At 39.5% G+C, this 26248-nt stretch overlaps 1 protein-coding gene across 5 annotated transcripts in view; it reads right to left on the reverse strand.

The window, feature by feature from the left end:
• myo16 (myosin XVI) overlaps positions 1-26248 on the reverse strand; it is a 153783-nt gene that overhangs the window by 82388 nt on the left and 45147 nt on the right. For all 5 annotated transcript variants that reach the window (XM_053626590.1, XM_053626589.1, XM_053626588.1 and 2 more), the window contains exons 3-4: positions 9098-9168; positions 7729-7872 (exon numbers count right to left, since the gene is read on the reverse strand). In XM_053626590.1, coding sequence (XP_053482565.1) covers positions 7729-7872; positions 9098-9168 — 215 coding nt within the window. The remainder of the gene's footprint in view (positions 1-7728; positions 7873-9097; positions 9169-26248) is intronic.

Raw genomic sequence — 26248 nt, forward strand, 5'->3', positions numbered from 1 at the left:
AAGTACCTTACTTGTCTCATGTAATGAATCAACAGTGAATACTTCAGCTATAAGTCAGAATTAGACAAATGTGTAAAATACTTTATGTTATCAATCAAACCCATCATAATCACAAGAGATTTTGGGGGGGTGGGGGGGGGGGCAGGTTCTGGTGAAGGTTCTTTGCTGACTAAAAAATGGTTGCAAGCTCAAATTCCAGCTTTTGCAGAAATCCATTGGTGGGTTCTTGAGAAGGACCTTTAATACCACTGCATGCTTGGATCATAAAAAAAAAGCATCTGCGAAATTAATACATGCAAATGAAACATTTGGAAGGTGCTTTTTAAAACATCCAAAAGAAATTCAGACCTAGAGAAACAGTAAAACATTCTTCAATGACAGATGCTTGATCTTTTTTGGAGGCTGTGCTGAGTGTGAGATTATTATAGCAGGGGAAGATGTGAGGTATGTTTTAACTCATGTCAAGAAAAAGAACGAAAAAGGGTAGAACCATATCACCAGAATAAATAGAAAGCAATGGTAGACACCTATTGTAACTCTGATTATCCAGACATAATAATCTGCTTTGCCTGATTATGGCCTCCTGTGACCCATTGCACAGACACAAAGCCAATTTTAACTGCTTCTCTACAATTAAAACCATTAAAATAATTGGTCAGTGGCACCAAAGTAAAACCAGTACAAAATGGGAACACATGGAAGTTTTGCTCCTTAAACCTGAAGCTCAACTAAAACAGGGATTTGGTTCTTCATATTGAACTTATACTTAACGTATGCACTGTCATGGAGCCCAATGCATGTTGCAATTAGTTAGTATAATAAGTCAATAATTACTCAGTGATTGGGCCCCTGAGTGCCGTGACTGTCTAAGAATCACTCTATAATTGGGATATCAAGAGTCCAAAGCCACTGCCATCCCTAGCTGGGATTGCCCGCTCTCCTGGTGGAAGGGGCCTACCTTTCTTCTTTGTCAATCATAGAAACGACAGACAACCGCAGTTGAATCCGTGTATACAAAATAGGGCAGTCAGTGCTCTCTTCCATACACCTTCAGCTGGCTTATTACATTAGCAGTTTTTTTAATTGGCAGCCACATTGGTTCCCATGTGTCAGAGGACACACATATTAGATGGGTACAGATGGGTAGTTGTCTTGTGTAACTCAGCTATCAGGTGGGAATTGTCAGTTACTAAAGTGGGAAACACATTTACAATTCAAACTAATTTAAATTTCAATTTGAGAAAAAAAATGTGTGTCATTATAACAACGGGCAAGCTATGTCTACAACCGTCAAAATAATGGGCTGGATATGTGTCTAAGCTTAAAAAAATTTTTTAAAAATCTGAAAAATGTGATGGCCCAATTTTGCAGCAAGCACACTTGGAAGATGGAGCACTGCACAAAAATGGAGAGAAAGAGAGTGAGTGTATGCCTGGAGTGGGTGTGTGAGGCTTCATCCTAAAGCCAGCATTGCACTGAGGAGATAAGAGCATTAGCACCAGAGAAAATAGCCGACAGCAGCCATAAAAACAGAGAATAAGTAGAATATTGGGGGGGGGGGGGGGGGATCAGAGGCATGATGCACTATATATGGTTTGGTTTTTGAGTGACGGGAAGGAGATAAAATGAAAGAGGAGAGGAAGAGAAATGATAGTGTATGCAAATGGGAAAATATGAACATTATAGATTGAAAGAGGACGTAGAATGAAATGAATTCGAAGATGAACATGTGCATTATGACAAAACACTTTTAAGTGACGGACAGATTTTTCTGAAAGAGCTTGCAAGGTTATTTGGTAGTGTGTGTGGGGCATTTTTATATATTGCTGGGGACCAAATGTCCCCAAAAGGATAAGAATATCTGTCGATTCTGACCGCGTGGGAACATTTTTTTAAAGACAAACATAGCAGATTTTATTTAAACAACTAAAAGAACCAAAAGGTTTTCATTTGGAAGGTTTTCAAGGAGGTCAGGGAGAGAGCTGCTGAAGCAGAGGTGGATGGAGAGATTGTAGGAGGCTGTGTTGTGTGCCGAGGTGTACTAAAGAATTCACAATTCTGCCAGTAATCAACACCCACTCTCTGGGGACTTTTAATGCAGGACGTACAGTATACACTATATGTACAAAAGTTTGTGAACATCTATGTGTGTGCATGTTGGGGATGGGGTGGGGTGGGGGTGTCACGGTGAAAGCCACGGTGAAAGCCCTACTATAGTATGGAGGATCTCCAAAATGTGTATCCATAGCAACGGAGCAGTCCGTTCTAGGAAGACTGATTCACCTGTGTGTGTGCGCGGAGGCAGTACAGGGAATGCTGATATTACTGCAGCCTCAGAGAGGAGAATCCTCCAGAAATAATCATGCCACAGAAAAACACAAGCATGTGTCTTTTCACCTTCTTACATATTCTGTATTGCGAGGGCAATTCACAGAGGCAGAAGTATCTTCCAAAAAAGAAATGGACAAAAACAAAGAGACATTAAACTTGAACAGGCATCGAGTAATCGAGGGAGGGAGTGACGGAGTAAAGGCAGGGTCACGGTTCCCTGGAAACTGCTCAGATTACATGACATCAAATTTAATTTCTTGTCGCTATTATACACTTTACCTGGCTGCTACTGCAATAACTGCTATGTCCATATTGGGTATAAGCTAATCTGCTGAATACTAAGTTATAGCATGTTCTGTTTACAGTTGCACCATTTTTAAAGTGCACCTATTATGGTTTTTCAGATATTAGCTTTCATGTAGTGTGTTACAGACCTGTTTGTGAATGTAAAAAGTCTGCAAAGTTTCAAAAATCAAAGTGTACGACTAACAGAGTTATTGATTCCCAAAAGAATGAAGCGTTCTGAACAGCTGAAACGAGTCGTTAGTAATTCCAGACTTTACTTCCGGTACTAACCTACATAGGTTTGTAACAGAAAGCCCCGCCTATGGTCTTCATTGGCTGCTCGTGAACAGATGGAGCTGATACTCGTTATGGTAGTGGGCGTTTCCTTTTTGACACATGCTGACAGCAGTAGACCAATCACAACAGACTGGGACATCTGACTAATCAGAGCAGAGTATGCTCTCTGAAAGGAAGAGTTTAGAATGAATCCTTTAGTACGGCTCATTTAATGAGTCGTTTGTGACACTGGGGGAAAAGGTAATGCTGCAATTTAAATTATGAGCACATTAAAGTGTTTTTTGACCTTGGATGCATGTAAATCTACTGTATGAGACCTTTAAAACAAAATTAGGTACGTTTCAAAACCATAATAGGTGCGCTTTAAATATATATTGTTACTCTTTGGCACCTATCTTTTCTGTCTTGTCACATGAGGTTAGTGTGTTGGTTTTATGTAGCACCATGGTCCTGGAGGAACGTTGTTTTGTTTCACTGTGTACTATACCACTTGAACTTGATTCCACAGTGAATATCTACAGTATAATAAAAGATTATACTAGGTTATGATGAGAACATGATAAAATCTCATTTCCCTGCCTGGACAAGTAGAAAAAGAAAAAGTGGACGATTAAAGTAGTGTTCCATTATTGGCATACCACTGTACAGAAATGTGACCCACTTCATATTTAATATACCGCTGTGCTGAATGTGCACTATGCCAATGGCTAATTTCTACTCTCATATATTCCATTCTTCCATAAACTGCTCTGACTTCAGTTTCATTTTATTGAGTTTAATATTTAATATTTCAGTTTCTAGTTAATCTCTCTACATTTCTTTGTGCATGTGCTTGTCCACATTTTCTATCTTGCTTCTCCTCAGTCATTATTGAAAAAGCATACATTAAAATGGCACTACTAACGTTACTGCAATGTTATGAGTAGCCCTCATGACGATTTGCATTTATATCATAAACTCAAACATTTATATGTCAGATGTGCATTGAATATCTCTGAACAAGAATGTAAAGTCTGGTAGTGTAACATCTCGTGACAGTTAAACATACGGGACAATTACGTTCTAAGCCTAAAATGTGCCCCTCAGCTGTTTTACAGTCATCGCTGCTCTGGAAATCCAAGTTGTTTCAGCATAGTAGGCTACTTTCTGCCACCACATTAGCAGGACATAATGAATTTGATGACTGCAGATGAAAAGAAAAAAAAAAAACCCTGCAGAAACTACAGAGGTCTGAACCTCAGTATCCTCATAGCTAGTTATACAGTAGTCATGCCCTTACCTGTAATAGCCAAGCTTTAATCTATATTTTACAGTATTGACTACTATGAAATCCCATTAACACAGAACTACCAATCTTCCAGTTATTAAACCTCAGTTATTAGATGGAATTTCCATTGCAAACACTATTTGTTTTTCTCTCTGCTTATGGTTCACTCATTAATGATTCATCGGGAGCTAGTTATATATTTATTAGGGGGGGGCTCCAATTTCTAGATATTTCTCCTGTTGTTTATTTTGTCAACATTTGGCCGTCAAGTTGTAGTGTAGGATAAATAACGATCAAGAAGCCATCCGCTTTCCCAGAAAAAGTGCTGGCTTATGTTCATACATAATCCCTCATGAGAATTCTCTGGGAAGTATAAACCTGGTCAATTGCTACATCAATCGTCCCATGATTTTGACTTGCTGATTAATTAGAGTTGATTTCCAGTGTGAAAGTGCACATGTGAGACGGGCTGGAAAATGTCTCCTCTGCGTTATAATTACGGTGTAATTTCCTCTGCCTCACGAGCTTTCCTCCAATCTTCTCATACGCTACTATGCAAATGAGGCCTACTTTCAGAAGTATTCATTCATACACTTCTGTATTTATACACAGAAATGCACACACACACACACACACACACACACACCATGGAAAACACAGCTGCAAGAACTTCCACTATACATACACACTTTTTTTCCTCGCTTATACTCACGCTTTCCATAGTTGCTCTACACGAGAAAATATTTGCCATATTAGAGAAAAATCCATGCTGAAAAAAACTATAGAAACCATCATAGAATTTGTAATGGTTTTAATGATTATAATGGGAATTATATTGGTTTGAATGGAAACTGTAATGGTCTCTGTAGGTCTCTAGCGGTAATTTGTTGCCTTCTATTGGTGGTATGTTATGTGTAGCGGATATCATTAACGACCAGTAATTGTAATGGTTTTAATGGTTAGCTGATGGTTTGTAATGGTAAGTGTAAAGGAAGCCATTAGAATTTCTGTGAGGGTGTCTACTGGGTTTTTTTTTCTTCAGCAGGGATCTCATGCAGCTCCCCCATTATCAAGGCAATGAGGTTAAAATAATGTTGTGACTACCATTCTGACAGAGAATATTTGTCTACAGAACCGTTTTTGGTCAGAAAGCTTAAACCAACCCGCTCATCTGAGATGTGTGTTTCTACTGTATGTGTGAGAGCATGGAGCATGTGCATCTACCAGGCCATGGCAATCACATATTATCTACCAGAGGAATAATCCAATGACACAGAATTAACAGTAACATTTTGCATACTTAGTCTCTAACTAGAAATATTTAACTCTGCACCAGCTGCATCACTACAACACCAAAAGCTGCCTATTTGCATGTTTGGGTCCTGCCTTGCCACCTGCTTCTGTGTATCATCCTACCAGAGCAAACCAACAGCAGCATGAAGGTTACATCAAACATCCACAACACACGCAAACACACACACTGGGCCAATCAGAGCGCAGAGCAAACACACTGCATCTGGAGGACAAAAACAGACTGCATGTGGAAGACAAATTCCTTATAAATACCTTATAAGTATCTTATAAATCCACTTTAATGCATTTTTTTCTCATTTCCAGCTTCTTGAAATTTGGTTTGTCAGATATTATACCCGAAATAGTACACACCGGGGTATTCAACTAAAATGGGCGAAGGTCCAATTTCATAAAATTCTGCTTATAATTAAAGATCACTGATGATTAGTTTGCGCCTATTAATAAGACTCAATTTATGTTTTATTTTGTAGTGGTGCTTATGTTCATGGACTCTGAACAGATGAGCTACAAAGGTTTTCAATATGACTCGGAGAGAATAAACATTATGGCCAGTGATTTTGGAGGACGTCTTGAAAATTGGAGGACATTTTGAAAATCAGCGGTCCGTTCAAAATTATGCCTCTATAATACATATACCTGCTTTGCCTAGGCTAAAACATCTGTATGCTAGAGTAAGTGTGGGGACTTTGAATTTTTTGTATGTTGGTGGTCCACGTTAACTGCACCACAGATACTGGAGTTACCCCTATTACAGATTACCAGCATAGGAGCTGAAGTCAAATATTATTAAATATTATCCATCTATCCATTTTTCATATCGCTTATCCTACAGAGGGTCACAGCGAGCCTGGAGCATATCCTAGGGAACTCGGGGCACACGGCAGGGGACACCCTGGACGCGGTGCCAATCCATGACAGGGCACAATCGCACACGCACTCACAAACACATTTACACTCTGCGGACTATTTGGAAATGCCAACCAACCTACAACGTATGTTTTCGGTCTGGGGAGGAAACCAGAGTACCTGGAGGAAACCCCCGAAGCACATGGAGAACATGTAAACTGCATGCACACAAGGCGGAGGCAGGATTCAAACCCACAACCCCGGAGGTGCAAGGCAAAAGTGCTAACCACGAACAGTTCGGATTAAAATCGCTTTAATTGTTTATTGGTGGGAAAATCCATATCAGCATCTGTACCTCTCAACCTCAATCGGAGAAGATTAAACTTGCTCACCCAAAACCAACACCACAGCAGTTCATGCCTCTCTGATCAGTAATCAATAGCTCCAGAAGGCCAAGGCTTCAAAGGTTAGCCTATATTAACCCCATACATTAGTCACTATGTTTACATGGACAACAATAATCTAATTATTGATCTTATTCTGAATAATACTCTGATTAAGAAACTAGCATGTAAACAGCAATTACTGATGACCTTAATCCGACTAAAGTCATACTCGAAGTGAACACAAATCGAATTAAGACATGTGGCGTATTCCTGTTTTAGTCGCATTATCGACGTGTATTACAGACATGTACGCACCTTAATCACGCTATTAACGTTGTGTGGGAGTTTTCACCGCATTTTGTGACAGGACACGTACACACGGCAGTGCTCAACCGTTTGATGGCAAACAAGAGAGCACGTCTGCGTCCGAAACCACGTACTTACCTACTATATAGTAGGAGAAATAGATGTATATAGTAGGAGAAATACATGTGCTTCAGCTACTATATAGTAGGTAAGTACGTGGTTTGGGACGCAGCCCACGGCTTCAAGCAGTTGTCTATTTGCACGTACAGCATGACAAATAATGAACTGCACTTGAAGCTTTTTTACCATTAAAAAATTAAAAATGAAACACCCAAAACTGTATACGGTGCCATAACGAAGACGAACTGTATGTCGATACGTGAAATTCTGGAGGGAACGTTGGACGGCGTGGCGTGGGGACGTAATGACGTGTGCTGTTAATCAATCTATTTTCTATAACATGTAAAACAGGAACATGAAAGAAGTATTCTAAAAACAACTCATGTAAACACCTTAATCACAATATTGTCTTATTCAGAATAAGGTCAATAATTAGATTACTGCTGTCCATGTAAACATAGTCTATTACAGGAAAAGTATATATTAAGGGAAAAGAAATCTCTAAGGTGTAAAATTCAGAATAACAGTCTGCCTAACAATGTGTGTGTGTGTGTGTGTGTGTGTGTTAATCCTCACCAAAAGCAGCAGCAGCATCATATCAGTTTGGTCGCAGGCACAGGCCACATGCAGCGCTGTCCAGAGGTCTTCATCCTGAAGATTGACATTCAGGCCTCGTTCTATCAGAATCTCTGCCGCAAACACGTTGTCATGGCGAGCACACTGCGAAGAGCAAAGCAGCTCAATGAGTAACTGAAGCACACTATGGGCAGAAAGCCAGAAACTTTTAATGGTGCTGCAAGGAAATACTAATTATATGAAATATTGAACAGAGAGATGGACCCACCATCTCTCAGGGTACATGGAAGGTATGCATCAAGACTCTTCTCTGTTCTGGCACCTAGGTGGTGGAATGAACTTGTCCCAACAGCTGAGTTACTGGCGGTCTTAAAGACCTACCTATTCCTGAATTGGCACTTTAAAATAAATGTGTTGTCTGTGTGCTTTTCTTACAATATTACCTCCCCAACAAGGTTTTTACACTGACAATATTCTTAGTCTCTGACCTAGTGAACCAGTATCAGGATGTTTTTATTGATAGAGACTTAGGCGGATAAGCGCGTCTGCCATATGCCATAAATGTAAATTGTAAACGAATAAACTTCACACTCGTAATGGTCACTTGGGCAAATTTTGCTGAACAGTTTTTGTTCCACTGTGTTTGGTGGTTAAATGATTGTTAAATGAAAATAAAATCACTCTGAAAATAAAAATGCACTTTATTAGAAAAGTCCACTGGTGCCTCTTGATGTCCCACTAGTGTGCTATAATGAACACACTGCTTGCTGTTGGCTTCTCCTAGACCTGTTTATTCCTGGGTCTTTCACAAGTCTTGCATCTGGATTGCTTCTAATAAAATTTTCACCAATGTTCCAATTACACGCTGGCTTTCAGGGGGCCGCTTATGCCCAGCTTTTGTCAGTATTATTGTAGAAATAAAGATGTTCTAGATGTTGCACTTGCACATTCAAACCCATTAGCAGAAGACTGTGAGTTCAGTTTCAGGACAAACAGGAGTTGATAGCAGCGACTTTGCATACACAAGGCTATCAGTGCTACAACCTGGAGCCTGACCAAGGCCCTTAATCCCCAACTGTTCCATCAATGGCCAAGCAGCTGACCCCATGATGTGACTATTTTCTTTGTGTGTCAGGAATAAACACAGAGGGGAAAAAAACATTATAAATAGCAATACATTGCACAAAAAAAGATCAGATTTCATTCATGAAAGGAAAGAAAGCCTTCAGAAGGAGGAAAGCGCACTGAAAGAGAGACAGACAGAGGAGTTGTGTACAGTAGGAATTGTTTTTCTGGGAGGACGGCTGATTGAAAAAAACACGGTGGAAGACCTCTCCAGAGGGAACATGGTGTTGGAGTGTGTTCGTACCAGATGGAGCAGCGAACCTCCCGATGTGAGAACTGTGTTCAGGTCAGCGCCCTCCTTCAGTAGCTTCAGCACTGTAACAAGACACACACACACACAATATTTTAATAGCATACAAACCCAAGATGACAGTATTGCCCGCCTACACTCTTGACACACTATTTTTTTTCTAGATGAATTCATATTTCTCACAATGTTTAGTTTCTCTCACACTAAACCCATAAAGCATGGTGATCCTACAGTATATGGCTTGTGGACGCCTGACCACCACACATTTGATTTAGTCCCCCCCCATTTGCTGCTATATTAACCTCCACTCATCTGGGAAGTCTTTCCACTGGATGTTGGAGCATGGCTGTAGGGATTTGTCCATTCAACCACATGAGCATTAGTGAAGTCGGGCACTGATTTTGGATAAGGAGAACTGGGGTTCAGTCGGCATTCCAGTGCATCCCAAAAGCGTTCGGTGGGGTTGAGGTCAGGGCTGTCCACTAACATTTGACCATACAGTATATATGACCTGCATTAAAAGTCCCAAGAGAGTGGGTGTTGATATACTGGCAGAACCTCCATGCTGAACCCAGCCTCCTACAGTCTCTACATCCACCTCTGCTTCAGCACCTCTCTCCCTGACCTGCTTGTATCAGCCCAGCTCCAACACAGACACACACACACACACACACACACACACACACACACACACACACACAGGCCAGAATTCATTGCCATTTTAGTGTCACTATTTAGCCTCAGACAGTAAAGCTTGTGTTATTGTGCTCCTGGAAATCAGCATGAGATGATGTTAAGATGTTGAATTAATCAGTGATGACAAAAGGAAGAGAAATGTGGCATTGACTGGCACTGATAAGTGTCACGGTTATGGAATGTCGGAGACGGATGCACGTGCAGAGTTAAAATTGTAATAAATAAGAAAACAAAACATAAAAAGACAATACATACGAGGCGAGAGATCATAACCTGACAACAGATGACAAACAGAGCACGACTAAAAGTGCGATGCAAACGGTGATTATATACACACACAGGTGCTCGTTAACAGGAATAAGGATCAGGTACAGGTGGTCATGTGACAGTGATACAGAGGTGCAGTGGCTGCTGGGAACTGAAGTCCAGAATTCCCTCCGGCAATTCATGACAATAAGATTATGAATATTATGATTTTTTTTTTTTTACCAGCCTTTTTTTTTTGTTTTGAATCTCCTCAACAAGAGGAATTAAATAAATTCTTTGACAATGGGCTAATATGACTGAGGTGCTACATAAAACAGCAATAAATTATCATAGAGAAGCAAACATCAAATGGGGGCAGTGGTGGCTTAGCTAGGTGGTTAAGGTTTTGGGTCACTGATTGGAAGGTTGGGGGTTCAAGCACCGCCTGCCAAACTGCCACTGTTGGGCCCTTGAGCAAGGCCCTTAACCCTCTGCTCCAGGGGTGCTGTACCATGGCTGACCCTGTGCTCTGACCCCAGCTTCCTGGCATGCTGGGGTATGCGAAGAAAAGAATTTTGCTGTATTGTATACGTGACCAATAAAGACATATCATTATCATTATAAGTCTGCTTACAAAATCTCTTAGCTAGTAAGGTTCCAGAAATCTGGTGGCAGAATGACTGCTTTTACAACAGCGTTTAACTTATCCAGTGTGAGCTTTGCAGGAACAAATAAAATCATTTCCATGTTGTTTTGGTGAAATTGAGTTGAGAAGTACACAGTTTTCTGGTTTTCCAGAATTCAGTCACAGTGATATCCAGTGGGTTTCCTGAGACCGCCACACATATTGTTCAGATTTTGTGTTATGTCTGTTGTTGTGTTGAACTTTCCTCAAAAGACAATAAAAGAGAACTCATGACCTATGCATCTCACAAGACATCACTATCAACAGAAAGGGTGAGCTCACTGAGGAGATGTGGAATCCATGTCACTGTTGCTTTTACAATAAAAATGAACTATCCTTGCACTTACTGTATGTGTCCTTACGAAGTTGGAGTGACAGATAGTGCACAGGTCTGCATCAGCCACAGTACATTTAAGCTGAGCGTAAGCCTAACCTCTTATTTTCAGTACTTATTGGGGAAAAGATGACATTTGACCACAATCATACACACCCCATTAAACATGACAGTGTGGAAATGCTCTAATCCTCCAAACACTTATCCGCTGTTCCCTAAAACTAGTCACTATGTTGTTTCTGTACAAAAATGCTGAGGTGATAAATGAGAAAAGCATTAAGGAATGATTAGCTGAGTGATCAAAAGGAAATTAATTCTCAAGCTATAACATACTGAGCTGACAATACAGGAAAATGAAAATGAATGAAGACACTGCAGAGGCAATGAGGATGCTGCAAAACAGCACACAGTCGGATATGTCGATGCAGTCAGGGCCTATTTAGTGATAACTGTTATATGGTCTGTCTGGTGTCCTCCAGGACTCCTATTCCCAATATGCTCATATGGAATATCCTTTCAACACACTTAGTACTGATTGCCTTAACTTTTCTACAACGTTATACTGTAATGATTTGTGATCTGGTATAACCCAGAAGAGAATGGATATCTCTTGAGTCTGGTTCTTCTCAGCTTTTCCTCCTCATATTATCTCAGGGAGTTTTTAGTAATGGTAATGGTCTGCACTTATACAGCTCTTTTTTTAACCTTAGTGGTCCTACAAAGCACTTTACACTGTGTCACACACATTCACATACCAATGGTAGCAGAGCTGCCATGCTAGGCGCTAGCCTGCCATCAGGAGCAACTTGGGGTTCAGTGTCTTGACCAAGGACACTTCGGTATGTGGAGCCATGTGGGCCGGGAATCGAACCACCAACCCTACAATTAGTGGACAACCCGCTCTACCACCTGAGCCCACAAGCTTTTCCTTGCCATTTCTTTAAAGCTGCTTTATGACAATGTCTATTGATAAAAAACTCTATCCATCCATCCATTTTCCTACACAGGGTCACAGGGGAGCCTGGGTACTATCCCAGGGAACCTGGGGCACGGGGCAGGGATACCCTGGACGGGGTGCCAACCCATCGCAGGGCACAATCACACACACATTCACACACTACGAATGATATGGAAATGCCAATCAGCATACAAAGCATGTCTTTGGACTGGGGGAGAAACAGGAGTACCCGTAGGAAAACCCCTGAAGCACAAACTCCATGTACACAGAGTGAAGGGTTGATTCAAACCCCCAACCCTGGAGGTGTGAAGCAAACATGCTAACCACTAAGCCACCGTGACACCTGTCCAAAAGGACTATACAAATACAATTTAGATTGAAACTGAGATGAAAAAATGATATAGTATATTAATAATCATGTAGTACTATTGTATAAGGTTATTTTATAGGGACTCATATTGGACAAAATATTAATCTATACCACCATACACCCTGTGGCTTCTGCTTCCAATGTAATTACAATCCATAGTAAAATATGCATTCAAAGCCAGTAACATCTGCACCATCTGCCAGTTTGGCTGGAAAAGACCTCATCAAGACTGAAAAACCTTAATAGCAAGAGAGGGATAATGGCTAATTACGCCATGATCAGCCTGGTTATGCAGCTCCTCTTCCACTGTGCATCAGTGGTACAATCTTTATGGGAATTGCTGCACTAAAGGTAATGATACATTTCCCCAAACTGATGCGCATTTAATTGCCTATTGTGCTCTCCACATAGCTGGACAGAACACACATATGCTTGGCTTGAAGTCCCCTTGCCTCATTATTCAATTGACTACATGTGAGTATGACTGAAGATGTATGTATGGTGTTTAGACATATCTCACATTCAAATTAATTCAGTGTTATTGTTAATGCAGGAGTTCAGCAAAATTCCTTAACCTCATAGCCTGAACAGTGGCTCTGTTAAGTACACTAATACAGTGTGCTGTATGCAACACTGAACAACACCAATAAAAATTCAAGCAGTACTACCATGACAACAACTGTTTTATGTAACATTTTCAGATGAACCCCCATACAGCAAATGTCTACAAAGATGCTTGACACTTGCAATTTGTAATAGCACAAATTTGAATTGCTCACTGTGCTTCATGCAGAGATCTCAATTCAATCCAGCTCAATCAGTGCTGTTCTTTTCAGATTTCAGACAGCAGACTAGCATGTCTGCTACAAAATTAATCAGTCAGGCCAATCTGCGATCATTAGCAAAGCAGGCTGCTTAATTAATTTCTCAGGGCCTGAGGAAGTCCCTTTTCTCAAATGAGCAGGGGTTGAGAGCTTTCACACAGTACATCTCAACAAGCTCCCTAGCTCAGTAGTCAGGGCACTGATCAGGGAGTCGTCCATTTTAAGGGCCGTCTCAATGTCAAAATCCTTCCAATGCAATGGAAGGATTTTGGAAGGAAACTTACTGGAAATGACGTCATGTTTTCTGAAGCCTCTCAGCTAGAAAAAATAATGGGGGATGAACTCCCAGCCAACTTCCAGCTTCAAATGTAAGTAGCTTGTTATCGTTGTTGTAGCTCTCAAATGATTACCTCCGTTGACTTTCTATATACTGTTTCTTTGAGTCTAACAACTTTTGTGTTTAATGATTTTTTTTTTAAATCCACTAGCTTGCCTACGGTCCTGCTTGACATATTATATCAGAAATACATGTGATTAAGCTAACAATGCCATTTTACAATGCAAGAGCATAGTCATGTCACCAGAAATTAATTTATCAGCGTTGTAATATGTAGTGATCCTCACCAGTGCCCCAACTCATGTACACGATATACTGATTCACCACCTAGTGAAACTGGGTACTGGGTGAGACATACCTACAGACACCACTGTGTCACAGGCTAGGCACTTCCTCACTAGGTAAAAAGGTTTAGAAGCTTGCCAGGAGCTAGTAGGCATACTTTCAGAAATGTCCATAACACATTCTGTTTTAACACACTGTATCCAGAGGTGTTAATCCCTCACCTTGCTTACTGTAATTGCGCAGTATTTGATCCAGAGCAAGTTCCCTTAAGAGCAGGTAATGATTTAAACAGCAATAGATCCACTTGAGCATAGAACTGGAAAATAAGCACATCCATGGTCAAAGAAGGACAGATTTTATGCTGACGGTGGAGAGAGAGCAGGGTACATTACCTAGGGCTAAAGAGTCCGTGAAGTACATCTGTTAATCAGTTAAGCACAGGGCACTGTAGGAGATACACAGACTACTTTTAAAGCTCACTACTCACTGTGACTAAATGGAGGTTCAGAGGCACACGCAAACCTCTGATGTTCCTTTCCTCCAAGTGTCCTTCATTGCCTAGAACAGCACTGTCTGGATACAATGCTCACAAATGTCCCCTTTTTATACTGTATACTGTAGTATATTAATGTGTCATCTGATTCCTGCTTCAACGGGTCCAACATGCCTGTTTACCATAGAGACAAGCCTCTCCCCTGGATTTTCAGAGCCAGATAGAGAACCATAGCGTTTCCCAGTGCATGGGCCCCTGTCAGGGTAAATCAATTGCAAGGCACCATGTTCTTAACAAAGAAAAGAGTACTCCTTAATTGGGTCCATATGTCTTGTGTTATTTGATGCTCTTGCATGAAGTGTCCATTCATTCCTTCCATACACACCGCCTCCACTCCAGGTTTGGAAACCTAAATCCAAATCCCTGTTGATTGGCTGATGTGATGAGGTCTTCACTCCACCCCCACCATTTCTTTTAACATACAATGAAAGAAATGCTCTCATTGTATCATGAAAAACAAGACATTATGTGATGATAATATATTAAAAATTATTACGTTAATATAACACCATAAACACCCATGAAAAAAAGAAATACAGTAAGGAAGGGCATGAAATATGCAATGAGCATTACTACAGTGGAGTGAAGGACATCGACTTGGCTGATAAAAAGGAATGCTGTTCTACCTCCATGCTCACTGTTATTAACGTTATGGGTTTCATTCCAATGGATGCCGCATGCAACAGTGGGCAAAATGTGCAGTTTGTAACTGGAAAACGGCGCCCCAGCTGTTGGACTCATATGTGGCGTTTCCATGGAAACCAGGCGTAATGGTAAAGTATGAGAGCTGGGGAAAGGGCAAGAAGTGAAGTGAAAGATCGGCTGAGAAGAAGATGGGTAAAAAAATACAAAAGGTGAATAAGAGAAAAAAAAAAGCCTGTGAGAGAAAGGTTACACGCTGAGGGGAAAGAAGAGAAGCTAAAATAGACAATGCATAAGAGAGAGAATGTAAACCATTGCTTGTTGCATGTAAAACAAGCTTAGCTGAGTAGAACCAGCTTGAATTGAATTGGATTGCTCTGGGGGGGAAGGATGGGTAGGAGAGGGGAGTGGGTGGGAGGAGGTTTTGGATTAGTACACATTTCCACTCTCTGTTATGAAGCCCATTCTCCCTCAGAATGGGGAACTGGATGTTCAAACCAAAACCGTGATACCTTCTCCCTTTCCAGTCGTTACTGGAAGCTGCATATAGATGACTCATTGCACAGAAATGAAATTTTAAACCTATCGCTTAGCACACCTCTTGTAATGGAAGCAGTTTAAGGGATCTTGTGTCAGACAACTAAAAGCCTAATGATCTTACAAAATCCCAAAGACAGGTACATTGTTTCTTTTCAGCTTAAAAATGTTCTGTGCAAGATCTATCTATTGTTGTGGAACCAGAAACCAGAACCAGCATTTCTACATCTGTTTCATAAGGCACTTCAACTGAGCATGACACAGTGTGGGATGTTACAGATATTATCCATTATTGTTCGATTTAAAAGGCACAGGCATCCATGCTTAATCCAAATGGGAAAGTACTCATTAGATAATGCACTACACTCATGGAGAACACTAGAGAAGGGTCCAGAGCCAATACTGTCTCTGGGGGCTCTTATTCTATGTATTACAACAAGCACAGAGAAAGAGAGAGAGAAAGGTCGAGAGAGAGATAGTAGAATAGTAATAGTGAGAGAGTTCTGTGTATAGAACAACATTTTCTCCAGCACATCATTCCATCATTTCCATAAAACTGACTTTCCACATGCAAGCATCTGCTACTGCACTTGAGAGCTGACTCATTCTCTTCTTCAACTCTGATTCCTCACATCATTTCCTCTTCTTACTTGTAGAACCATCACTCATATGAAATCACCACAAGCTTGCTTTTTATTTTGTCTCTAAAGCGAAATCCAAACAAGTCTTACCAAATAGAAAACCATTGTGTTCATAACTGTGAACCACCTAGAATTTCAGTCAAGCATGGATGCTTCATGTTTTCAAAACTGCCTTTGGAGGCAAAGCTTTATTTCGTCTCTGGCTAGTGGAGAGTTTTAAATGAAATCAGCCAGGCAGAACCACAGTAAGAGCAGAGACCTACTGTTGTGCTCCCACATCCCTGAAGAACTGATTCCAATCCCATTCACTCCTCTTATCAGCAGCCTAGAGAAGCACACTCTGAATCCATTTTCGTTCCACACAGGAACATCACCAGTACCACAGAGTCCTCACACTGGACATAATCATGTAGTTCTTCTGTCCAAATGAATACTGAAACGGTAGTGTTGCTCATTAGGTATCATGTACAATGTTTATGTTCATAGTTTACAAAGCCTGGTACTAGTGCTAGAGTAACTTCAGTGATCTACACCAACTCGTGTCCATTTCAATCCAATAGTTAATTTATGATAGAGATGCACTGATGTATCAGCCAATGATCACTATCGGCCGATGTTTAAAAACATCCGATGATCAGGGCCGATTATATCCTGTCAATCAAAAGAGGGTGGGAAAACACAACGATTTCGTGCTGTGTGTAAAGATCATGTCTCTTGTGTGGAATGATGACAAAACTGCAGTTTGTAATCCCTGTAATCTCTGCACTGCTAAAATGTTACACCGGATGCTGCAGCAGTGAAACGGGAGGTTTTTATTTTTTTGCCACGCTGCTCGCGCTGAATTAAAGCACCAGTACACCGTTGAAAGATTTCAATGAAGATGAGTTGACAAGAAAGTATATATTGTACAGAAAAATATATTTGTAGAGTAGTATATTTCATATCCAGTTAATGATAATATACATAAAAAAATTTATATTATATATTACCAGTTGTCAATGAAGTAGAAATGCTTTTGTTTGTGGTGAGTGAATGTGAACCAAACAGGAGGTTGTTTTTTTTTAGATTTTAGTCAATTAATTCTGTTAATATGAATTAATAACATTCAATAAGTTAAGAAATCTTACTTTAATCTTCAGAATTTAGTTCATGTGTTAATGTTAATGTGCGTAATGTGTTTTCTGTTTATGAGACCAGTTACTGTGAAACAACTTGTTGAAATGGAAAGAATAAAGTTTTTATTTGCATTTCTTTCAGAATTGTGGAATTAATTATTATTCATTTAAAAGAAGGCATAAAAGGCAGAACTATCAGTATCAGCTGATATCACGCTGAATAATCGGTTATCGGTATCAGCTGAGATATTTAGTATCGGTGCATCTCTAATTTATGATATTTGGAAACTGCTGCAAGTATAGAAAATGCGTATGAGTTTTAAGTGCGAGTTTTGCGGCATATTAGTAAAATAGTGTAAGACGTCTTCAACAGAATAAATTTTAAAAAGTGCATACATTTTTAGCAAATTTAGCAAAACAGCAGGGGCAAAATTTTCACTGTAACAGTTCGTTGTGACTGACAACACTAGTGAGCTATCTGACAGCAAGCTATTTTTATATGATTTCCAAGTTTTTAAGCCATAAAATGAGTACACAATCAATTTTGGTAGAGTGCAAAAATGTACGGCAGTGGTGGCTTAGCGGTTAAGGCTCTGGGTTACCGGTAGGAAGGTCAGGGGTTCAAGCTGCCACTGTTGGGCCCTTGAGCAAGGCCCTTAACCCTCTCTGCTCCAGGGGTGCTGCATCATGGCTGACCCTGCGCTCTGACCCCAGCTTCCTGACATGCTGGGGTATGCGAAGAAAAGAATTTCACTGTGCTGTAATGTATATGTGATCAATAAAGACTCATTATCACGATCATAAAATAATTCAATCTGAACTGAACTTTTTTATTTAAAAAAATGTATGCAATTGTTCAGCCTATAACGATATAAACATGTTCTCTTTAACAGTTTGATCTGACTGTTTTGAGCAGTGCTGCATGCTAGCTCCCGGCTTCAAGTATACATCCTTACAGTAGGAAAAGCAGCATTGTACCATAATCAATGAAAGCATTTGTGCTATTTTACAGCCTCCATAGAGCTTGTCAAAATACACATTAGTGGGATGATGTGTCCTTTTACAGCACTGTACAAATTGTATTGTCTTTTAATGTGGACCTGATACAATAAGGGGTGCCACTAAATGCAATGCAATGCAAAGACACAAGCTGGAAAAATCAATGTCGTGGCCATGCCTGATGTTTGTAATCTTTTAGCTTCTCTGCCTTGTGCAGACTGTAATATGTAATCTTGGTCAATTATTGTGAGCTGCTCTGGGATAATTTAGAGCTATTAACTTAGGTAGATACCATAGTAACAAAGCAGACATCATTCTTAGAAATGGTCTTTCCACACAGTTGCTGAAACTTGAAGTCAACTGCAGCAGAGAATATAATAGATAAACATAAAACTTTAGCGAGGAATCAGAAGAAAATAATTAGCGGGAGCAAATATTTCCTTCAGTGGCTGTCTTTACAGATCTCTGAATTTTAAACCTGAACTCTGAACATTATAAAAAGATTTCACCAGATACATGGTGTCAGGGCTATGCTGAAATCGGCACTGGACTACATCGCGCATCAGCCCCAGCACATCACATGACCCCATCACGTGTCTCAATCAGCCTCACCTGTGCCAAGTCTCACCATAATTAGTACCACTATACAAGTTTCTGTTTTCCTATGTCTTTTTGTCAAGCTTTTATTGTGGTTGTGTTCGTGTGTAACCTTAGTCCTGCTCATAGTACATGTGTTTAGCCTTGTATTTCCTGTTTGGGTTTATGTTTCTAGTTTTCACTATTTTGGTTATTTGTCTGCACTTCCTTTAAATAAAATCTGCACTTGCATCTGCTGCCTCCTCCAATACATGACACATGGTATTTTTCAAAAATGTCATACTCTGGCCTTTCTTGTTTTTTTTCCCCCTCCTAGAATGGTATCTGTTATATTTCTGCACAATGTAAAAATGTACAGTGTGTCTCCACTTGCTGGAGACAGACCTTGAACAGACCAGCATTTTATATACAGCGTTTGGTGAATATTTATGTTTTATAGGAAGATCTCTCTCTCTCTTGTACCCTCAGTGTATTTTCCCCTACTTATATTATATTATAAAGTTGTTTGTTAACTGTTTCTATATTACTGTGATCGAGAACACTGAGCCATACAGCTTACAGTCTGAAATAAAAAAAAATAAAAAAAATGTTGATCACAGAAATGTGTGGTGTGTATCCAAGAAAAAGCAACCATGACTGAGATACTAGCAGTGCTTAGTATAGCACATACAAGATCCATAGTTTAGTAAAATGCACCTTACTGGGAAGTGTACATAAGTACAAATTAAAGTTACCAAGAAAACTACTCGAGTAGAAGTTTTAAGGTGTTTGATATTTTTCTACATGAGTATCAAAAGTACTCGTGATATTGGAGCCTGAATCCCTTTAGCACACTTTAGTCATTGTAATGTTGTCTTCAGTGTTCCTCTGTAGTAACATATCTGACAACAAGCTAATTTGATGAGAATTAAAAAATTTTAAGACATAAAATGTGTCCACAGTCAATTTTGTTACAGTGCGAAAATCATTTAATCACTGATTTCAAGCTAGCATTAATGATGCTAATATACGATTTTTGGGTAGCAGTTACCTCACGTGCTAATGTAATTTGCCATATAACAATGTCTACATATAGAACCAATGCCTATATAACAATATAATGTCATAACAATTCCACATTGTTATATGTTTTACCAGCTACATAATTTGAAAAAGCTAAAGGTTGTTTATTAAAATATGGCCAACTGTTTCCTCAACTAGGTATAAATAATTAACATTGTAATGAATTCAGAAACAGTGAGAGAAATTAACAGACTAAAATTGTATTATAATAACCATTTTTTTAATAACTTTGGTGTTTCCTTTGATGAAGCAGAAGTAGCGTATTGTTAGCAAACAAGCCAAATCTTTAAACTGGTACTAGATCTGAAATGCCATTCTGGTGTTTGGTAAACCAAAATTATAAAGACTAAGCAGTAAACGGTTAATATACAACTCTAAATAATAATATAACATATAGGTGAAACTAGTTATTTGCTTTCAAAACTACAATAATGTAAAAGGCTAATTTAACCGGAATGATTATATTTATATTAAATTCTCAGACTTGCAAATAAGAGCATGAGTGCTGTGATTATATCAAGGTGGCATTTTGTATTATATGCAAGAGGTGAAATCGAAGCCCTTCTAGCATTCACTAGTTTTCAGGTCTATTCATATGTGTGGATATCATCGTATTTATAATAGTAGACAGCATAAAATTCGATATCAACCCAATAACAGCACATGACCTGCAGCAAACACACCTCACATCAGCACTGGAGACGCGTGCACAAAACAATAGAGCTGAGATTGATTTTCACATTCAGCATGCTGAGAGTAGCTGATGCTTAGGCTAAGCTCTCTTACTGCCCAACTGAAGTTAAAAGATATCAGTGTGGTATACAGGATATGGGATAACACACGAACACGGACCATCATAGACAAAATAATATACAGGACAAATAAACCGAAGAATATAGAAGTGTCCTCAGAGTGAAGAGAAAAATATATCATCTTCATCGGAGTCTGACTTGGCGAGTGTGCATGGGGTAATAAAAGGCCCTTCTTTGTGATAAAAATTCTGATTAAACCATCACCAGACATGCAGCTTTTCTCTAGACGGAAGCCTTATCCTCTAATCTCTGCCTGATGGAGGAGGAAGACCAGTGACAAGGTTTAATCAGCACACAAAGACAATCACACTCACAGACCGAGGGAGAAAGAGGCATAAAAAGAGTTGTACATGCAGCACGGTGTCTGCAATTCCGCATCCAACTCGTTAACAGCCAAAGCAAGGCTGATCCCACTGCAGTAGGATTGCTCCAGTGCACCAGTAAAGGCCTGTCTAAATTGCAGCACAGCGTAACGGCTTAAGATGAGAAAGTCAAATCAAGTCCAATTCCGGGTAGATGTCAAGAATGCTGGAAAGGTGCCACTCATTTAGCTTCTGAATGACTGATATATGGACTATCTGTGTATTTCTGCAAAACATTATATTAGCCTAATCAGTCCCTCCAGGATTTCGCGATTTTGCGATCACAGAAGTGAACGCAAAATCAAGCAAACTCCACAACATTCAGAGAAGCTTGCGAAGTTTTTTAATTACCACAGATTTTCCGCAGGTTCAGGCCGAGACGCGTCATGTGACATCATCACAATGCGCATTCAGCCAAAGTCCTCTTCAATTCGCGTGCATCGAACAGGAGTACAGCTAAAAGGTCTCATTTACCAACAAACCTCACTGTGAAAGTGATTTTTGTGCAACTGCAATTTCGCCAGTTCAAGTAGTTTTCCGCCAAATAAGCACAAAACAATTTTTTTTTTTAAAGCAGTAGGAAAATCGAGCAGGTTTTGGCCGCAACAATCACAAACAAACTCCGCAAAATCCTGTATGGGCTGCCTAATGTCAAAATCTGTATATTGTACTTAGGATTCAGCACTGTGAGTGGAATGAATTCAAGGTGTTATAACTTCAACTCGCCTTAAGGATGAAAATATCTTTTGTTATAATCAGAATACTTTCACTCTACTACAATCTGTTTGTTAGAAACCAAAAATCACACACAAAATGGCCAATCTGTCAACCCAGAGCATACAACGAACAACCCTGAGGTCAAATACACATTTTTCACGACTCTTTAATTAATACAAGAGTCACGAATTTGACTGATCAAATCATAGCTAGTCCACCAGGCACGTAAAAACTCATGCTGAGTTTAACAAATAACTTAAACGGATATCATTAAAATAGAATGAAATAAAATAAGTACAATAAGAACAGAATAAACAAAATACAACATAAGTAAATGGAAAACAAGAAGAGGTGTTTCCAAGACAAGTTTCCAATTCAAAGAAACTATATCTAAAATATATTGTATTACAGTATGTATGAACTGTATAAGCTTACACAGTACTACTAAAATTAATGTTTATCACATGCTGTTATTTTGTGAACAGAGACTGTACAAGGCATGATATGAGAAGAACAAAGGCAACTTCAAGTACACATGTGACACACCATTCTTTGCAGCTGCTAGAAATGCTACTGCCAAAATAGTTTTCTTTTGTTTTTAATTAAAAAATGTATAAAATTAATTAATAGCAAAAAGTAAATGATGATCATTATAATAATTATTAAAGAAATGACATGATTGTTGTATATTATATGGTATATAAAAACTTGACCTCATGCTGCCCATGATTTGGTTGCCTGGAAACTGTGTAGGCTACAACGTGGTAGCTAATGTAATGTGAGATAGTTAGCTAGTTAAATGCATTAATACGGACTAAAGGGGAGTGAATGAGTAGGCTATAGTATAACATGGAACAAGTATATGTTTATTACCCGCCTCTTATTACTATCCTTGAGTCGCACCACCAAGAAGTGCATTATGTTTAAACGTACGCAAACAAACACATTTCTTTTCACACACAGGCTATAGGATTTGTCTACCATTGTAAACATGTTTCCTTTAACACCCCTGTGAAGTGTCTTGAAACGTGCAGCATTATTCGATGTGTTGACGTAATTTCCACTGAAATTGTAAGTCAGGGAGAGACACATCTAGTGGCTCCTCCCCCTTTTTAAATGGCCAATAGCGTTTCGCTTACCTCACAGCCTGGGCTAAGCCGTCATTATATTTACGTAGACTGTACATTTTGAATGCGTATATCCTCTAAATGTGTATGTTGTAATCGTTTTGGAGCACACTAGCTTTGAGACAACCTTAAGGTTAACATATTCGTACTAGAAGCCACAAATCTTCCATTTTGATTTCATGGGGACCTCAAACTATTCCTTATAAAAGCATCATTCCGGGTTTTTCACCAATCGAGCTGCTGAAAGAGAATAGACATGTAGTCGTACAAAACTGAAATCAGGTTTCAGATTAAAGTTTGATTGATGCCTTTGTCCCTTTATTCCTGCCTGAAATGAAATTAAATTGTGATGGAAATATCTGACCAATAGGCCAAAAAAAAAAAAAAAAAAAAAAAAAAAGAGTATCTTTGTTTCTCAGACTTGTCTTTCCTGATCTCTGTGTGTGTGTGTGTGTGTGTGTGTGTGTGTGTGTGCCAGCTGCAGCCCTCACTGAAGCAGAACATATCAACTGGGCTTTTTATCCAGGCACTGTTGATTTGGCATTGCCTGTATACCCCACATCAAACACCAACACAAATCCTCTGGTAGCCAGACACACCAATCCCTGTACGGCAGACGTCCCCAAATCTTTAAAACACATAGCCCACATGACTGAGCACAAAGGCATGACAAAGATCACACTGATTAGGGAAGGAAGAGCCCAAACAGAGTCTGCATTTGACTTTCAGTGTAGACTATACATGAAGATCACTTGACACCAAGTGGTTCGTTCCAGAAAGCCAGCCAAGAAAATCTAGAAGACCCAGACACTTTAAATCTTTCTGTCTCAGATAACTACTTTTTTTTTTATTGCAATAACAATTTTAATTAAAATATGAGCCAGTGGTTGAAATCCATAACAGACTTCTGACACCTTCCTGGTTATATTTTAACAAGTATAAAAATCCTTTTGACACAATTTGACACACTGATGCTTTCTGAATCTATTTAGCAAGTGACTTGGAAGTCTGAAACTTAAATGGTGGCATAGAGCCATAATAAATCATTAATACGAGCCAGTGGTTGGTCAAAAGGCATTTACGCAGGACAATAATCATGGCTCTCTGCCTGAGACACTCCACAGTCCGGGACAAAAACACCGGGCACTGCCAGATTGGTAATTAGTGTTTAGTAGGTGGGATTAAGTTTCCATTCATCCCCAGCCAAAAGTGCCTTGTTTCCAACAAGAACACCAGCTGGTGTCGTGGACCAGCTGAACCCGGGCAGTAGCCAATGGGACGCATTTACACACTGGTCTGCAAAGGCTGCTGGGAAACATGACACAGATTTGACCTGACAGCTGGGTAAACCACTAGCAGTACAAACGACAGAAGAAGATGCCAGTATGAAAGAAAGAAAAAGCTGGAAAGGTGGAGACAAAGGAAACCAAAAACAGGATTCTCTAATCAGATCATGTGTTGATCATTAATTCCGATATATTATCGTTTCTATAGTAACAGCCCATTCACAGAGACTTGTATGGGACAAGCGCTACATAATCCAAGTCTGATAACGAAACAGATTTTAAAAAGTGTTGTTATTTAACAAAGAAAATGTCTAATCCTTGATATGGTAAAGCTTTCTGTAAGTAATATTTATAGAAGGAGTCTCAAGGATCGGTACTTTGTAAATGTCAGGAAGCTTTCTGCCATGGGAGAGTCTTTAGAACAGAGCACTCTGCCCTTTCTGGTTTCTCAGTAACATGACAAGCTCCAGGGTTGTTGTTTTTTTTTCCTTATTAACGTCAAGAAAGAGAGAGAGAAAGAGAGAGCGAGAGAGAGAGTGAGAGAGAGAGAGAGAGAGGCTGGCAAGCGAATGACTGTTTATAACTGCTATAGCAATTAAGCAATAGCAGGGACTAATTTGTCTCATGAATGTTCCACAACTGTAAATGTAACTGTAAACCGTTAAAACGTATGATGTGTTGTTCAATAACAAATGAAAAATGACAAACTTTGGCAAAGACATATAAGAGGAGCAGAACACATCGGGATGTGATGTTATGGGAAAATGAGCCACTTCGTGGTGGTAGCCCCTCACACTGCTGATTGTTTTCCTATAACCGCACCCGTCATGTTTTATTCTTTACATAACTCATGATTATCAGAATAACAGTTTATGTATGTATAATAACACTAGCCCATTAAATAACTACATTACCAAGTTAATAAACTGTCCTAGCCAGCCAAGAGGCTATAATACCTGCAAGTTATAAATCATCATTATTGCAACAGTATAATTTTATTCCAATATTTGAAAATATCATTTCATATCTGTTTCACACTGAAACTCATCTGCAGCTTTGACAGTTTCATACTTGCATCATTAATACACATAGGCACAGTATTGCAAATGAAAAGGTATCAGGACTGGCTGTCCACTAGCAGTACTTCACATGGCAAAAACACAACGTTGAGTTAATAATGTTGAATGATGATGAAGATATGCTACTTATTGTACCCTTAAAGAGTTGACGGTAATTAGGAGGACTCAAAAAGCATAACCCTGTGATGACGAGTATATGATTCACAGACTGCATGAGCAGATGCACTTGGCCAGTTGTTCCTGCAGTTGTTGATTTCACTATGCAAGGCTTTTAGACTAATCCCTGCATAATGTCTAACTTGCTCAATGTACCATAGGAAAATAAAGGTTTATTATTATTATTATTATTATATTTTTACTTAATGGCCTTCTCATATGATGGGCGTTTCAAGGGTTTCATTCTCCTAAAGAAAAAAATTTAAATGAGAGCCCTCTTAGCAATATCTGTCCTGAGAGGATTGAAAATAACTCTTCTACTCCACCCTGCAACCTCATGGGCAGAAATAGCTGACTTGGTTAAATGAAATGTTCCTGCTCCATTGCTCAGGAAGGGCGTGTGGCTATCCAGTCCTGCTTGCTGCACACAGAATATTAGCTTTGACTAGGCTATAATCAGTGTGAAGGATGACTTAATACCCAGAGGCTAATGGCTGAGCCTGCGACGCCGTGCCTTGCTGGAAATTAATTTTGCTTTTTTTCACCAGATGGGGAGTCCTTGCAGGCGCACGCGCACGCCCACACACAAACACAATAATATAATAAAATCTGCAGGATGGTAGACACTAGAGCTTGAACTTGGAGTGTAATACATGAAAACAGATGGGTCCCAAATGCTGTATGAACAAGAAGCCAATACAAATAAAACATTTTTTTTTTTTTTT

This window comes from Ictalurus furcatus, chromosome 6 (assembly GCF_023375685.1).
Source record: "Ictalurus furcatus strain D&B chromosome 6, Billie_1.0, whole genome shotgun sequence".
NCBI lineage: Eukaryota > Metazoa > Chordata > Actinopteri > Siluriformes > Ictaluridae > Ictalurus > Ictalurus furcatus.